The sequence below is a fragment of the Urocampus carinirostris genome, chromosome 16, assembly GCF_059441175.1.
Source record: "Urocampus carinirostris isolate Australia breed hairy pipefish chromosome 16, RoL_Ucar_1.0, whole genome shotgun sequence".
Lineage (NCBI taxonomy): Eukaryota > Metazoa > Chordata > Actinopteri > Syngnathiformes > Syngnathidae > Urocampus > Urocampus carinirostris.
The window spans coordinates 28,912,406-28,930,444 of record NC_142364.1 but is presented as its reverse complement, the minus strand read 5'-3'; the positions used below and the strand labels follow the sequence as shown (position 1 = coordinate 28,930,444).

At 35.7% G+C, this 18,039-nt stretch overlaps 1 protein-coding gene across 1 annotated transcript in view; it reads left to right on the top strand.

The window, feature by feature from the left end:
* Positions 1-3,519: 3,519 nt before the first annotated feature.
* onecut2 (one cut homeobox 2) overlaps positions 3,520-18,039 on the top strand; it is a 34,845-nt gene continuing 20,325 nt past the window's right edge. Inside the window, exon 1 of the mRNA XM_088356029.1 lies at positions 3,520-4,863. Within this exon, the coding sequence (XP_088212155.1) occupies positions 3,705-4,863 (1,159 nt within the window). The 5' untranslated portion in view covers positions 3,520-3,704. The remainder of the gene's footprint in view (positions 4,864-18,039) is intronic.

The following is an 18,039-nucleotide window of genomic DNA, read 5'->3' as shown; positions in this document are numbered from 1 at the left end:
TTAAAATAAATAATGAAATCCTTCAAATGTGTTTTTCTTAAATTCAAACTAATGGCAATTGTATTCTTTGATTTCTATTAGCTAGTTGTAAAACAACCGCTGGAGGGTAACCTAACCGGATGCAAGCTGATATCGGCGCTGATATGTTTACCTTGTATCGGTACTCGCCCACCAACAATATAACAATATTGAATGATGCCTGACATGAAAAGCTTTAGCTCTACTGGCATTCTTATCCTGCAGGATTGATTGATTCTTTTTCTAAAGGGGTTCTAATCCATTTTGGAAAAGTGCAATGGAAAAATGTAAATATGCAATTGGTTTCTTTGATCACTCCACATTTTACATAAAAGTTACTATGACAGTAAAATATGAATGGATGTCCGATACCCCATTTCCTAGTACGATTAAGATTCTCGACTCCTCAAAAGTCATTAATACAGATACCATGTACCGATGCCACCACCTTACTGGTCTCTGCTGGTATCGGCTCCTGTATATTGTATTTTGTATCTTTAACAACCACTGGAGAAAGCAATGTTTGATCATTCGTAGTAATTTATTAAGAAAGAGTACCTATTTGTCTGCCAGCTGAATGACAGAAGGGTAGCTGGGGCCACAGTTCTTTGGCTCTCATTTGTCCTTGGAAGTGTAATGAATTGTGCAGTAAACAGGCTACAGGCCATAATGCTCTTTCATTGCAGCTCCCACACTCATCCATCCACCCATGGACTGTCAATAACATCCGCACGCTCACCATTTACACGGCAGCAGTTTGCACTTAACACCGCCAGTGTGTTAACCGCTCAAAACATCCGACTCAAAGTACTCACCTCCATTCAGAAAACAAAATCCCCTCACGGATGCCGTGACCTTTGTTTCCAGCTACATGCACTGTGTTTTGTTTCTTCAACACAGTTTAAAGTCGTTTTGATTGATGCAATTTTCTTTGTCAGGGATTTTAAAGTTTGTCTTTCAAATGTTTGTGTCAATGTAAAATTCATACCCAGCATTGTATATAGTAATAAGAAGAGTAACAATACATATATTTTATAGGGCAGTTGACAAGAACATGACTAAATTGATTTGGGGCTGGCATGAACAACTCACAAAAGAATAAACAACAGATTTGAAAATACATCAGCTTTAGTCTGGTTTTATCAATTGCTACTTCCTGCCGCCTTTATCGTAACAATCAGAGACGGAGGGTGATGAGGTAAGAGCTAAGATGAGATCAAATTTTAATGATCCCTGTGGGCAAATTGTTCCCTGGCAGCTGCAGCTACAGCCGAGACAAAAAGCACCCCTCCACCTATTACCAAAACCTTACACATTATTGAGTGTGAGTGTGTGTTGGTGTGATCCAACCAATGCTTTGTTAGCACCATAAGCTACTTGGCAGTATGATTATACTGTGCATGAGTTTCATGACATGTCTCAACTCCAGTTTATTCTTCGTATTAACTCTAGATTGTTTATTTTTAATACGCTATCATGGCTGTGTTTATTTGAAGTCGAACAAACTCCTTTAAGGCTTGCACTTTGAAATAGGATTGTTGTCCGGTCCAGTTATCTAAAAGTGTTGGTTAGCCAACCCCCACTTTCTAACAATTGAAAAGGTGCTGAGCATTTTTTTTTCTGGGGTGAAGTTTGGAAGTGCTCCCAAAACAGATATTGTTTAAGTCATAAGTGTGCAAACTAGTTGGGGGACCCTTGTATGTGTGTCTATTTTTATTCTTGTATTGTAGCTTGTGTCGTTTATTTTTACACCAGAAAAGACCGATATTTTTCATGTACTGTATGTTATTCACAGTTCACAAAATCCTTAACCACTAGCGTCATCAGGGCAACACTTCCTGTGGTGTGTCTTGGAACAGTACAGCCTGGTGGCGCCCATCCCTCAACAGGGAGGTAAAGGTGTGCTCCCCCACATGAAACATAGTATTGGTTTCCATGGGTATCAGTAGCAGGAGAAGCCTTCTAATCCGACTCAGGTCCACTTCTGGTACACATGTGACAATAATGATACAAGATCCTAAATCATTTGGCAAAAACTTTTTTGTTCCCAAATCACATCGTACACTACGCATCGCAACACTTGTGGCTTTGTCCCATGGTTTGAAAGTCTTTTTAACTTAAAGAGCCATGAAAGCATTTATTTTCCCTTGGAAAGCCACACTATATATTTTAAGACAAAATTCAACAAAACCACCAAACTCACTCTCCAGACAAAAGGTACTTCTTCAGCACATTTTATCATACCTGTCAACCTGTACATTTTTGCTGTACAAAGTACGTTTATTATGCATTTTAGGATGTGTACGACGTACAAGAAAATCTGTGCGGAAAAACGCAAATTTGTCAATTATGGGTAGCATCTAGTATACACTATCACAAAACCGCAAATCAACCAGGTCAAACGAGTTCGCCGCGGTAGCCTCTATCTCAGTATCTTTTTTTTCGTTGCAAACAAAGCGGGTGGTTTGATGCTACTGTGCACATGTGTCTGCCACCTCCGATTTCATGTGGTAGTTGTGTAGTGAAAGGAAGTACGTATCTTTTTAGAGAACCGGCTTTTTAGGCTCAACTCATTAAAGAGAGCTGGCTCTCAAACGGCTCACTTGCTATGATGCATTATATTACGAATTATTTTGCTGTATAAAGAAGTTAAGAAAAAAATGAAGTATAAAGAGAGAAAATGAAAAAAGACAGGTTTGTGGTTATCCCTCTGATCAGTATATCACCAACAATAATTTAATGCAGAAAATGAATTAATAATTTGAATAAGAAAATGTATCATTCTACCTAATTATATTTGCATGTATTTTTTCCTTCTACAGTGAACGTCCAAGCTACTTCATTTTTGAACTTTTTTTTATAATAGACCTCATTCATGTCGAGCCAATCAGTATCTCACAACAAAATCTTAATTAACAATATATATAAGATATAATAAAACACATGTACGATATAACATGTTAAACTACATAAATAAACACGTTTGAACAAAAAAATATGGTGTAAGATTATTTTGTATTTTGTAAGGGAAAATACAACAGGGGAATGAATGGAGCCGTGGAGGTAGACATGTATGTTTTATCAATATACTCATATACATACATACATACATACATATATATATACATACATATATATATATATATATATATATATATATATATATATATATATATATATATATATATATATATATATATATATATATATATATATATATATATATATACGTATATATGTACGTGTGTGTGTGTGTGTGTGCGTGCGTGTGTGTGTGTGCGTGTGTAAACTAATTTGATGTATTTCACTGACATCACTCACTCCTCCCACTTGGTCCCAATACTCACTCTGATTGGTTAACAGTCCAATTCGTCAAGGAAGGTTCCGCCCCGTTCACGCGCTGGCCCTTTCCCGGCCCCCCTCCCGCAGCAGGTTGGGTTGAGCGGTTCGTTAGGGGGACCGTGGACAGCTCCCGTCCGAGGAGCAGAGCAACGCAGGAGGAGGAGAGGGCTGGTTATGGGGGAGCCGCCGCGCAGGCCCGTGTGATCGAGACCGACACGATTCGGATGCGGGACAAACACAAAGAGAACGGAGCGGAGGGGGAGATACTGACCCATCCCGGCGCGCTGGAACAGGAGAAGAAGGAGAAATATTTCCGCTCGACCTGATGGACTAACGACAGATGAATGAAGACTGCCTACACTAACGCCTATCGATGCCTGGCCAAGGACCTGGACGCTTACGCTATGAACACGGACATGACAATGGACGCCATCGGCAGCCTGCACGGCGGGGTGGCTGTGAGCTCCGTGGTCCCTGACGCGGAGCTTATGAGCAGTCATAGCCCTCATCACGGCCGTGGCGGCTCTTCAGCGGCGGCTGCCTTGCGGATCCACCAAGACCTGGCCGCTGCCGCCGCTGCCTCGTCCCGCATGTCCGGCATGGCGAGCATCCTGGACAGCGGTGCAGACTACCGTCCGGATCTTTCGCTGCCGCTGCACCACGCCATGAGTGTGCCGTGCGATGCGTCCACGCCCGGGATGGGGATGAGCGGCACTTACACCACCTTAACCCCGCTGCAACCGCTTCCCCCTATCTCCACCGTGTCCGATAAGTTCCACCACCATCACCATCATCATCACCAGCGACTCTCCGGTAACGTCAGCGGGAGTTTCACCCTGATGCGGGACGAGCGCGGACTGCCTGGCATGAACAACCTTTACAATCCCTACCACAAGGACCCTATGTCAGGGATGGGTCAAAGTCTCTCCCCTGTTCTCGGTAACGGCCTGGGCTCCCTCCACAACGCCCAGCAGGGGCTCCACAATTACGGCACGGCTACTTCGCACGACAAAATGCTCAATTTCGATCCGACCTCCTCCATGCTCACCAGGGGGGAGCACCTCCATCACCAGCACCGAAGCCTGGGTGCCCCGACGGGCGGGATGATGCAGTCGCACTTGAACGGGATGCACCACCATCCCGTGCCGTCTTCGACGGGGCAGCACCCCCACTCACACCCTCACCTCCACTCTCCGTCCCAAGTGTTGGCTTCCGCCAGGGAAAGGCCGCCCTCCTCCTCCTCGGGGACGCAATCGGGCCAACTGGAGGAGATCAACACCAAAGAGGTGGCGCAGCGGATCACGGCAGAGCTCAAGAGGTATAGCATTCCTCAGGCCATCTTCGCCCAGAGGGTCTTGTGTCGCTCCCAGGGGACCCTGTCGGACCTGCTGAGGAACCCCAAACCCTGGAGTAAACTAAAGTCGGGCCGGGAGACCTTCAGGCGCATGTGGAAGTGGCTGCAGGAGCCTGAGTTTCAGAGGATGTCGACACTTAGACTGGCAGGTATTGTATTGTGTGTTTTTTTTTTATTCAGGCACAGCACTAAAAAAACATAAATCATGAATTTACAAAAGAAACAATAAACAAACTTTTATGACATATAGTAACTGTACAATACAATTAATTATACAATACATAAACATGTGACTAAATGAAGGAGGGTGAAACCTAAGCCTTTAAATGCCTACCCCTATTCCATTTTCCATGTAGAGAAGTCATATTCAAAATCAAAACATAAAAACAGCAGCATCCCGCACAAAGAAAGATCAGAAAACAAAAAAAATACTATTCAAACTTTAAGTAAAATGGGTTAAGTAAAATGGAGACATTTTTAAAGGCACCATCTAAATCTTTCTATATCCTTTTTCGTGGCTCAACGGCTTTTCAATATTTTGCGAGAATATTGTACCTTGATGTTACTGATGCGGTAACTTAAGATTTTTTATTTTTTTTGTGGTTTATTTTATATACTCCCCTACCGAAAATATATTTATTTGGAATCACAAGGCAGTATTTAGCATTATTGATCAACAAATAGGGAGATCGATGAGGAATGACCAGGTCAGAGGATTTCCCTCCAAACACACACGATCACTAAAACACATGGAGGCATAATAAAACAAACATTTTTTTCAGGTTCTTATAGATCAGCAACAACATTTTGGGGTTCAAAATAAATTGGGCTTGTTTTAAACAAAAAGTTCAACGATTTGGGTTTTAAAGAGTTATCTTTGACCTCATTATTCGGGTTTTAAGCAAAGTTAGTTTTTTTCTGGACTAATTTAACCAAAAGGATACATTTTGAAGTACTTGTTGGGTGTACAAGCTCCTTTTGACCCAATTCAGTAGTGTACAAATAAGGTACTTTTTTGGTACTTTTTTTACAAACGAGATTTTTGTACCCTTCGAATTGGAAAAAAAAAAAAGGTTTATGGTTTGACCCTCAAATAATTAAATATTTCAAGTATTACTTTGAATTATTTCAACATGGATACTTTGGGCAAAATTCATTTTAAATTCAAAAGTTCCCCCAGGGGTAAAAGAGGAACAACATAAAGCCCATTTTGAAGGCCAAATGTTGTAACCTACCGAGCAGGGGGCAATTTTTGCCCCCTCACAATGTTTGCTTAGGCAAACTCACACCTGAAATAGTCGTTACATGTTTGATGAGTCAGTTAGCGGAGTTTGTTCAGGGCTTTGCATCATTTCAGTTTTGCGTCAGAATTTGTTTTTGCCATTTTGAACAGTATTAATAACTAAACACGTATTTTGGTACATAAGTACTACGAGAATATTGCATCATACAAGAAGAAGACATTGTTCTTTCCATCTGAAGTATTTATTTAGCCATCAGGCTAGCCAACCAGAGAAATAGATAGATAGATAGATAGATAGATAGATAGATAGATAGATAGATAGATAGATAGATAGATAGATAGATAGATAGATAGATAGATAGATAGATAGATGGATAGGTGTTTTTTTTTGGGGGGGGGGGAGCACTTGATTGAGGGGGTCATGGGGATGGGCAAGGTTGTCACTTAAGTGTGTGAGGGGCCCCCTCTAGTGAGGAACCCTGTTTGTGAACCAATATCAATCCTCCATTGTCTGCAGTAGGGACCTGACATAAGGTTCAGGTGATTTTTTTTTCTCTATGTTTTATAAATATATTGTCGAAGGGACGCAATTGCTGTGGTAAATTGCAGCAAAAGGAGGCTTGAGTGATGTTGCTGAGGTTTAGGAGTGCTGCACAAGCATTTTTCTTATGGGCACTCAGTTGAGGCGAGGTTCATTGCACCTACCTCTTTAAAAAAAAAACACTTTTTGGACTGAAAATAAAGTGGTGGGAGACATTGCAACTAATAATAATATGCGTAAAGTAGATAAAGCTAAACTGTATTACATGTTTTCATTTTCATAGAAAATAAACAACAGAAAATAAGCTCTAAATAAATAAGACAGTATATTAATTTGCTATTTTAAAAACAGGTCTGAAAAGAATTGTTGTAAATTCTTACTCACCAATAAGCACAGCATGCATTTGATAAAGGCCTGTTTATTGAAAAACATTTTGACTTAGAAAAAAATGCACATCAAAATATTACCTAAAGCGTGATTAGTTCAGAGTTGTGTTTTTTTCTATTTGCTACATCGTATACAATAAAAAATTAAATTCAACTGGAAGTCTATCAACGGTAAAATTCAGTTAAATATTGCCTCCCTAGAAATATAATTAGCATATATAAAATACTGTAAATGCAAAATTATTTAAGGTACACTTGCTATAATGTCAAAAAATGCATTTATTTCACAATGTTATATATATATATGAAAGTTTGTTACAGATTGAATTATTATATTATTATGATTATATTTTAAAATAACATTTTTACCAATAATTTTTCGTGATGGTGCTTGTCTTAAATTGACTGGTTGCATTGTGCTCAAAAACAAAGTTCTATGATGGTATTGAAAGTATGTTTAAGAAAGAAATAGAGGGGAAAAAACTAAAATAGTTTTGAATATACAGTACACTTGTAATTGGTTCATTTACAACAATTTGAATTACAGATATGGAACATCAACCAGATTAATTTTGATAAAAACCAACAAAATGAAGATGTTATTGCTGGGAAAATTGATGAGCTTCATTATGAACATTCTCCGATTTGGTCCAACAGTTTTCTTAAGTAAAAGGTATAAAATAATTGAATGGGTTTGACTGCTTGAGGAGTTCTTGGAAATGTGTTGAAAATCAAGCAACAAATTGCCGGGATGAGACAATCTTTACACAAGTGCGCCGAGCTTTGATTCCTTGATTTGTTTCCATCGACCCGTGGCAGTGGTTGTTCACTTTTGACTGCTGACGGTTGATTGTATAGATTAAAAGGAAATGCCTTGAGTGAAAGAAGGAGGTTTGAGGAATAACAGGCAAGGCACTTTCATGCGATATGTGACTACATGCTTGCAAGCGTGACACATGTTGCTGTTGTCCAAAGTTAAAAAAAATATATTCCACACTTAGACTATGTGGTCAGTAAACGTTAGAATACGTGGTGCTGAACTGAGGCATTTTTGAGGAGTTAAATAAATGGGACAATCATCGCCTCTCTTTCAGTTTTTTTCGTGGCGGAAATAACAATTTTGGATCTGTTGTTGAAAAAAACCTTTGTTAAGCATTAATTATGCCTCTTTGTGAAGCATGTGTCTGCCATGTGTAATACAGTTAGTTACTGTTGAAGTTTTTTTCCCAAAGTACATTTTGAAAAGTGCAGTTAATAATTACTATAATAAATCAATGTACTAATGATTATTCACAAGCTGCTCATGCTCGATAACTAATTAGATCAGTAAAGATTAACTAAAGCAAAAGTGTATGTAATGTCAAATGTTAAAAAAAACTTGTAAAAATCACAATTGAATAGCAGTACTAACACAAAACCCTAAAAATCTGAACATCTTAACCACCAAATGATAATGAATGATAGGTTTAAAGTTAAGTACACATTTCTTGGCCCGGAGAGGGATGGGCGCCACCAGGCTTTACTTTCCCAAGACACACCACAGAAAACGGTGCCTCAACAATTCTAGTAGTCAAGGAATCCAAACACCCAAAATAAGGAGAGAAGACATCAATGAGTTTTGAATTCGCAAGTAGAACATGAGAGGACTGTACAAACCCCCCCATGATGCAAAATTCCAAATATGTTGTAAAAGTTCTCCCATGGGCCCTTTCTTTTGTATGAAATCTCGTAGGTTGAATGAAACATGTCTACCCTGAAGGGTGTGGAAATCAAAGAACAGCAACATTATTGCTCAATAGTGACAATAATACAAACACTGCATAATAGTAAGAATAATGAACAGAAAGGAAAATTGCATCCTTTTTAGTGTCCTTTGTAGGTTTCCAATATTAAAAACAGAAACAAGAAGATTAAACTTATCAAAAACTTGAAAAGAACAATGCAATAATTTGATGTGGAAAAGACATCTAAGAATTTTCTTTTATTTGTATTAATATAATAAACATTCACAGTAATAAATAGCCAAAAGAAAGCTCTTTTCTTGACAAAGGTTGGTTACTTCTGTATTATAGTGTCCATGCTCTCTTCTTCATCATCATTGTTTTTTAATATATAATTGGACAATAGAAAGTCTTTTTGATAATTACAGCATGATGTGTGTTCAAATAAATAAATAAAACAAAGTAAGCAGAAAAAATAAAATACTCCACTGAATGTTTGATCTCCAAACAATCACAAAACCCTATGCTAATTATTTGGTTATGAAGAAAAAACAATAATATTGGAGTAAATAATAAGCATAACTACATAAACTATCACATAAAATCAGAGGCAGTCTCACCCCAAGGCCATCACCAAATTAGACAAGTGTGCTAAACTGAAAAATAGATATCTTGCCCTTGTATAGAATAATGGGTATTCAAATTGTATTTACTGAGTTATTTGGGAATTTTTTGTTATTGCACAAATTTTTTTGCACTATTATAATGATTCACTATTTTCATTGCACTATTACTACAATTTGGGCCCGTCTTCAATCATTACCCATTATATTTTTGACTAATTATTCTCACATCCTTTATCTTATTGTTCTCTTTTAAGTCTTATTATGTGTTTATCCTGGAATGCCATGTCTAATATTGTTGCAAAAAATGTTCACTTTAGTGTTGAAAATGACCATAAAAGCAATTAAATCAAAAAACTGATCTGCAAAATGATCAGTAAAAAAATACTTGAATTGCATTACCATTTCAATACCAGACAATTTACTTCTTTATAAAAGTAAATTTTTCAACCTATATGGTAAATATTGTATGATTTAATGTATAACTTCCTTTATTCCTCCTGATTCTATTTCCATGCTGGTCCACTTAGGCCCGAAAGTGTGCAAATTGAGTGGCAATGTAAAATAAAGATAGTTGAACATAATTAACATTATTTATATATTTGTTGAAATGAGTGTTACATTTGTCAAGATTTTTGTTTTCATTATGCTTATAATGAATAATGCTTATGATGTCAGGGTAGGTTTATTTTTAGGTATTATACGCATACAATGAAATTTTTTTCTAATGCCAGGTTTAGTTCTTCATTTCTTTGTGAATTAAATAGGGGTAAATATTATAGGGAAATAATTCAGGTTTATTCATGACAATCAACACAATTTAATTCATTACTACTGTATATCTGTGGCTCCAAAGCATACACAATTTGTTGATGAAGTAACACAACAAGTTCATCGGGGGCTACTGCAGATGCACTCGGGGTCACTGTTGTTAAAAGAGGTGTTCAGCTGTGCCTATTATTGTGCGCAAGGATTACAATAAACTTTCATTGCATTTGCTTTCGAGAGATATGACTTTTCAAATGGCGATTGGACAACAGGGAGCTACAAATTCTAGTTCAACTATGCCACGGCCAATTGATAGAGGTCAAAGGTTAGCACACCAGAACCCAGATTGTTAGTCGTTGCGGTAGAAAAAAGTAAGTTTGAGCTAATTTTTGAAATAAATATTCATACCCTATAAGAAATACTAAAAAAAAGTGATGTGGAAATACTACAAAAAAACTACAGAAGGACTACAGAAACACTACAAAAATACTACAATGGAAATGCTTAGTAAAAGTACTCCTACAGAAATACTACAAAATTCCACTACAGTATTACCATTACATGAAAATACTACTACAGAAATATTTAAAAAAAAAATACTACAAAAATACAACAGTAATATTACAAAAATATTAAAAGAAGATTACAGAAATACTGCCATGGAAATAATACAAAAAAATCAGAAATACTACAGAAACAATAAAAAAATTGTACTATAGTAAAAACATACTTCTACATAAATTATAGAAAACCCCACTATAGTAATATATATATATATATATATATATATATATATATATATATATATATATATATATATATATATATATATATATATATATATATATATATATATATATATATATATATATATATATATATATATATATATATATATATATATATATATATACCGCAGCCATATCCCCCTAGTGGGAGGTGGCTAGAGTCATTTCTGACTCTTTTTGGGAGATTGATACAGAGGAGGGGATTCCCAGCCCCCTCGCTCAACCCAACTGAAGTGTTGGGAGTCATTAGGTGACCAAACCCCCCAATTCCAACCCCTAATGCTGAACGCCAAGCAGGGAGGCAACAGGTACCAATGTTTAAGTCTTAGGAACCACAACCTCCCAGTCTCGAGGCGGGCGCCATACCCCCAAGTCCACCGAGCTGGTTTAATACCATAATACAATTACATAAATATTTTGACAAAAATACTACAAAATAAAATTACAATAAAATTATATTAAACTAATTGCATCATGCAAAAATACTGCTACGGAAATACTACAAAAGTTCTACAGAAATACCACAGAAATAAAACAAAAATACCACTACAATAATACCATAATACAAAAATACTAATACATAAATATAACAACATTTATACTGCAAAAATAGAAATACAGAAATGTTACGACAGAGATACTACAAAAATACTTCTTACGAAATATTCTGAAAGAAAAACTGCAAAAAATAATCCAACGACAGTAATGCTACAAAATACTACGTATATATTACAAATATTCTAATTTGGAAGTACTACAAAAATACTCCATAAATACTACAAAATACTGATATGGAAATATTACAAAAATGAAACTACAGTAATACTACATATGTACTACAAAAATACGACTGCAGAAATACATCCATATTTTATCCGCACAGCTTATCCTCACCAGGGTCGTGGGGGTGCTGGAGCCCATCCCAGCTATCTTCGGGCAGTGGGCAGGGGATACCTTGAACTGCTTGCCAGCCAGTTGCAGGGCTGAAATACTGCAAAAATATAACAACAATAAAAAAACAACAATACAACTCCAGTAATACTACAAAACTACGGTAAATAGCAATTTTATTATTTGAGCCAGGGACTTCATACATGATTTCGCTATAATTGTGAGCACCCTAAATGCAATTTGATGATATTTATCTATTTGAAACAAGATATAAAGAAATATAACATGTAAATATCAGCATATATATATTATCTATAGATGAAAAACAAGGATGGGGTTCCAAGATTGGCCCCTTGGCAATTTTTTTTAACCCAATGCGGCCGGAGATTCCAAATAGTTGCCCAGCCCTGGCTTACCTCCTCCTACCTTTTTTGAATCTGTCTCTCTCTCTCTGTCTTTTGGAGAGGGGGTTGTGTGTGTGTGTGTTGGGTATTATGTGATCGTCTTGGGAATTGAACACAAGAGCAGAGGCAGCAGCAGCCCGATGAATTATTGATGGGAATCTCGGCATGACCCTGCTTGGTCTGCTCACTTCACTTCTTCTTCACCTCACAGCCGGGTTAACCAGGCAAAATGAAGGGAGGGAACATAAGGGGGAGGATGAGGGTGGAAGTGTGGAGCCCATTGTTTGGTCGGACGTTGCTGGCTGCCTGCGACTGCGAGTGAATTATGGATGAAAAGAAAACGATCCGCAAATCAGTGGAACGGGCGATCTCGGGAACACGAACGCGGTCCAGCCCGAGTCCGATAAATTATCTCGATTTGATGGACCGAGTTCGAAGAAAACCTGAATTTTCACATTTTATTTGTGATGACACAAGAGAGGGGGATTATTTTGGCGAATTTAGGGCTGGGTTCGGGTCAGGCTCTTAGATATTATATCTTAAAATATGGCCAAGCATTGGACAATTTAAAGAAAATGGCCGTCTATTAAATCACACTTTCTTAACAATTGTAATTACCGTATTTATTTGTGTATAATGCGCAACCCAAATTTTTGATGAAAAATCAGAGTAACTTTTTGTTTCAATCGCTGCAGCCCTTTGAGACTTCTTATGTTTAAGGTCCATAAACATGACTTGACATTGCAAGTGTCACGCTTTTGAATAAGTGCAGCCATGTGTTTATTTATATCTTTCATGACAACCAAAAAACTTCTCACAATGCCTTTTCTTCTTTCAGTCCAGAACGTTGTGTTGCCAAATTATTGCAAGGCATTTCTGAACATGGTTGGTAAATTAACATATTTGAGCAAGCATATTTGACCAGTTGAATATTATCGGTGACCACATTTGCACAAAATTGGTTGCAAAGGGATTCGAACCCAGATTGCGGTGGTAAAAGCGCCAACTATTAACCACTAGACTACTAAAGTTATAGGTAATACAGAAAAATGGCATTTAAATTTATATCATAATCACACTACTATATATACATATATATATATATATATATATATATATATATATATATATATATATATATATATATATATATATATATATATATATATATATATATATATATATATATATATGGTAGAGAGTGATTTCATGCTTGTTCCTGGTTTTTATTAGTGTAGCCTGAAAATGGTAAATGTAAAAAAAGGCTCGTTTTAGATACAGTTCTAATGCCAATCCAAAAAGCAGAAAAAGACAAAAAGAATGGTTTATTAGTACTTGAGGAAATCCGTTGTTTTGGTAGAACTCTTTCCCCTCATGCTCTATTACAAATGCTTTCTACCATGCCACTATTTTTTAATAATTATACTCACTGTATTTATTTGTGTATAACGCACACTTGAGTCAAAAGTGCACCCCTAACTTTTGATGAAAAACCAATATAAAATTTCAGCACAAATGAAGAATTGCATGTCACAAATGTTGTGTTGCAAAGTTATTAAAAAGCAATTCTCAACCCGGCTTGTACATTGCCATATTCAAACAAAGTTTGACGAGTCGTCTAATATCGATGACCATTTTTGCACAATGGGATTTGAACCCGGATTGCAGCTGTAAAAGCACCACGTCTTAAACACTAGACCAAGAGTTGGCAAACAAAAATGTTGAAGGAGCCATATTAGGGTAAAAAATAAAGTACATAATTAAAAGCTTTATATAAATCTTACAAGGAAGGCACCCCATACATTTTATGTATACTCCATTATTCTATATTCATTGGAAAACGTCAAGAATGTGTGTGTCATGTTTATCCTCCTACAGAAACCATGTCATTTTCCATTATAAAACATTTTTGAAACAGCACCAGGGAGGCACTAATGAAGATCCGCATGCAGCTCCAGAGGCGCTTGTTGCTGAACCCTGCACTAGACCATTAGTTTTATAAAAAATTGAGGAAAAGGCATTCCATTTCATCTCATCATCACACTACCTTTACTCACAGTATGGTCCCTTTCAACCTTCTACAACGAGGAACGAGTAAAAGCAGTGTGATGATGAGATTAAATCTAAAGCCTTTTCCTTTGTCATCTATAACCAAAGTGGTCTAGTGGTTAAAATTCTGTGCGTTCACCGCTGTGATCTGAGTTAAAATCCTGTTGCATCCAATGTTCTGCAATTAAGGTCAGCAATAGATTTTGACTCATCAATCATTGCTCAAATATGGTAATGTACTTGTGTATAACATGCACCCAGACTTGGGGTACAGTAAAATGCGCGTCATGCATAAATAAATATGGTAATTTAAATATTTCTATTAGAACTCTTTTAAAAATCTAAAAGATGAGACAGTGAATCTTTTCCATTTCTCGGGTCCGGTTGCATGCAGACTGGGTGCATTATTAATGAGCAGGACTCTGCTTTATGGCGCACCAATTACCAGCAGTGACTCGCCTTGTCTTTTTGTCTATATGTATTTTGGTCTTATGGTTGTAAACTGTATTCATACCATTTCTTTATTATTACCTTATGTATATTCACATGTAATCAAGTGTATTTCCAAGTTCATAATTTTGAAACACTGCAAAATAAGAACAGAAAGAATATAATTTAATAATCAAGTCAAAGAAAAGTGAGCATAAGTGCTAAACGGGACAAATAGAAGTTTTATCTTTACTTTTAAACTCAGCTTGCAGAAAACTGAAGAGACGTCTGACCAGATAGCATTTCAGCCTATTGGACACATATCCAGTTTAGCAAGACTTCCACGTGTTAATATTTTTTTTCTGCAGCTAATTTTTTGAGTTGCAAGCAATTCCTGGAAGCTACATTTGTTTTGCTGGTCTAAAGTCCAAGAGTTTTTTATTTAAATTATCCCTCTTTTTTCTTCTTCTTCTTTTTTTTCATACTACTTCTTTCTCTGTTTATTCTTCTTCCTCTAAATCTTCTTCTTTAGATAGATAGATAGATAGATAGATAGATAGATAGATAGATAGATAGATAGATAGATAGATAGATAGATAGATAGATAGATAGATAGATAGATAGATAGATAGATAGATAGATAGATAGATAGATGGATGGATGGATGGATGGATGGATGGATGGATAGATAGATAGATAGATAGATAGATAGATAGATAGATAGATAGATAGATAGATAGATAGATAGATAGATAGATAGATAGATAGATAGATAGATGGATGGATGGATGGATGGATGGATGGATGGATGGATGGATGGATGGATGGATGGATGGATAGATAGATAGATAGATAGATAGATAGATAGATAGATGGATAGATGGATAGATGGATAGATGGATAGATAGATAGATAGATAGATAGATAGATAGATAGATAGATAGATAGATAGATAGATAGATAGATAGATAGATAGATAGATAGATAGATAGATAGATAGATAGATAGATAGATAGATAGATACTTTATTCATCCCCGTAGGGAAATTCACACATCAACTAATTCAAAATTGTCATGTAATTCTTCCTGCAACAATTTTATTTTTATTCTTTTTGGGTTTTTTTCTAAGACTTTTTAAAAATATATTCTTCTAGTTATATTTCTTGAAATTATTTTAATTATCCTACTTCTCTATCTTCATGTAATTGTAGTCTTTGTCTTCTTTTTTATTTAAATTTAATTTTATTTATATGTTTTAAATATAGAAATAAATTTAAATTATTATACAGTCATTTCTTACCTGTAATCCTTATTTGATTAAGTCTTCTTCTAATTGTTCTAGTTTTTTGTTCGTCTAACGCTTTGTTTAATTGATTTTGAAATCATTCTAATTCTTGGCTGCGCATGGATACATGCTTGCGGCTCGTAGCTCTCCAGCTAATCTTCTATTTATTGCCGTTCTCTTGTCTAAACTTAAAACTCACTTCTACTCTATTGCATACGAATAACCTACTCCTCTTGTCGGTTGAAAATAGTCTGTGTAATATAGTGTAACAATCTGTGAAGCCCTTTGAGACTCTTTGTGATTTAGGGCTATACAAATAAAAATGACTTGACTTGACTTGACTTCTTCTAGTTCTTTTTCTTCTTACTTGTTTAACTCTTCTATTTCATGTGATTCAAATTAATTGGTCTTATTTTCTTCTCAATGCAATCAAAGTTCTATTATGTTTCAAGTGAATTAATCAAATCCATTGGCAATCAAAACAGATTTTAAGTTCTTCTAATTCTTACTTATAATTCTTCTTTGACTAAGTCTTTTTCTAAATGTTCTTATGTTCTTCTTCTGTTCTTCAAATTCTTTGTCTAATTGATCTTCAATTTTTTTCTTTTATTTCTTCTTCTACCTACCTTCCCTAGTTCTTGTTATTTTCCTGTTTCATATAATTCTAATTCTTTCCCTTCTTCTTTATCTTCTCAATGCAATTTTGTTTTTATGTTTCAAATAAATTAGTTAAATCCAATAACAATTACGATCGTCTTCTTTTAATTCTACTCATGTTTGTTCCCTTCTTCTGATTCTTCTTTACTGTCCTCTAATGTTACTTCTGTAATTCTGGTTTTTAGAATTTACTGTCCTATTAATTATTTTTATTTTTCTGTCATTTGTAATCCTTTTAATTCTTCTTCTAATTCCTACTACTTATTACTCTTTGTCAAGTTCTTCATTTTGTCTTATAATTTTTTTTCAAATTGTTTTTCTTATAATTATTTTTCTTCCAATTGTTTTGATTCTTCTAGTTTTTTATTCCCTGTCTTCAATTCATCTAATTCTGTGTCTTCTTCATTTTATTCTCAATTAAGTTTTGTAATGTTTCATTTGGATTATATCCAATATAAATGAATATGCTTTGTAATAATGAAAAAGGTGTTAATTTATTGTGTTAGATTTTGTAATCGGAGTTAGGGTTATGAGTTAATAACAACTTCTAATTAATTAGGTGCATCTCAAATATTGTATCACTTTCATAAATGCCACTCAATCATTACATTTCTGAAGATTATGAATTTATTAACATTGAAAAAGTCTCATATTTTGCAAATGAAAAATACTCTTTTTATGCTTTAACAAGACGTAAAAAATGAGCTTTTCAAATGACAGTTGTCAAAGATTTTTAAAAAAATCAAACAACAAGAATTGTTTTAAAGATAAATCAATTCAATATTGAGTAATCTGTTGCAACCATCGAAGGGGTTCATTTTCTTTACAGACTGAATGTACTTCACAAATGCACATATTTGTTTTATTTACTGATCTACTGCTGCTAATAAACATGTTCTTGCTCTACAAGGATAAAACATGTTTACTTGATTTTAATTTCATACTTATCTGCCTATTCCTAAAAAAATGGGCATAAGTTTGTTCATTGATTTATGTCTCTACCGACCCAGCAGTGCACCTAATTGGTTTTATTTCATTTTCATACGAATCCGCAGTATGTTGAATAAAAGATGTATTTTTCTTTGTACCCATTTTTTTCTTTTAGTTATGATCATTTTTCACGCAATTTAATCAACTCAAAGCTAAATATTTTCTAATTATTCGACTAATTGTTTCAATAGTCGGTGACTAGGCGACTATTAAAATACTGTAGTCGTTAGTTGCAGCCCTAGTTGTTAGTAGTTTTTTTTTTGGTCTTTGTTTTTTGTTTTCCTCTCGTCCGTCCTAGAAAGAAAAGGCGCCCGAGGTATTTGCAGGCTGCCCAGTTTGATTGGCACCCGACCTGTGATGACAGTGCTGGCTGTTTTCTTGATAGCCTCAGGATAAAAAAAGGCCGGTTTCAGTCTGGTACTGACTTTAGAAAACGACAGTCAATCAAAGTGTGAGCTGTTGCACTGGAGATCAAATTGCTGAGCAGATCTAGTAAAGTGGTAGACATGTTGCCCCCCTGCCTCCCTACACTCCCTACACTCCCTGCCCT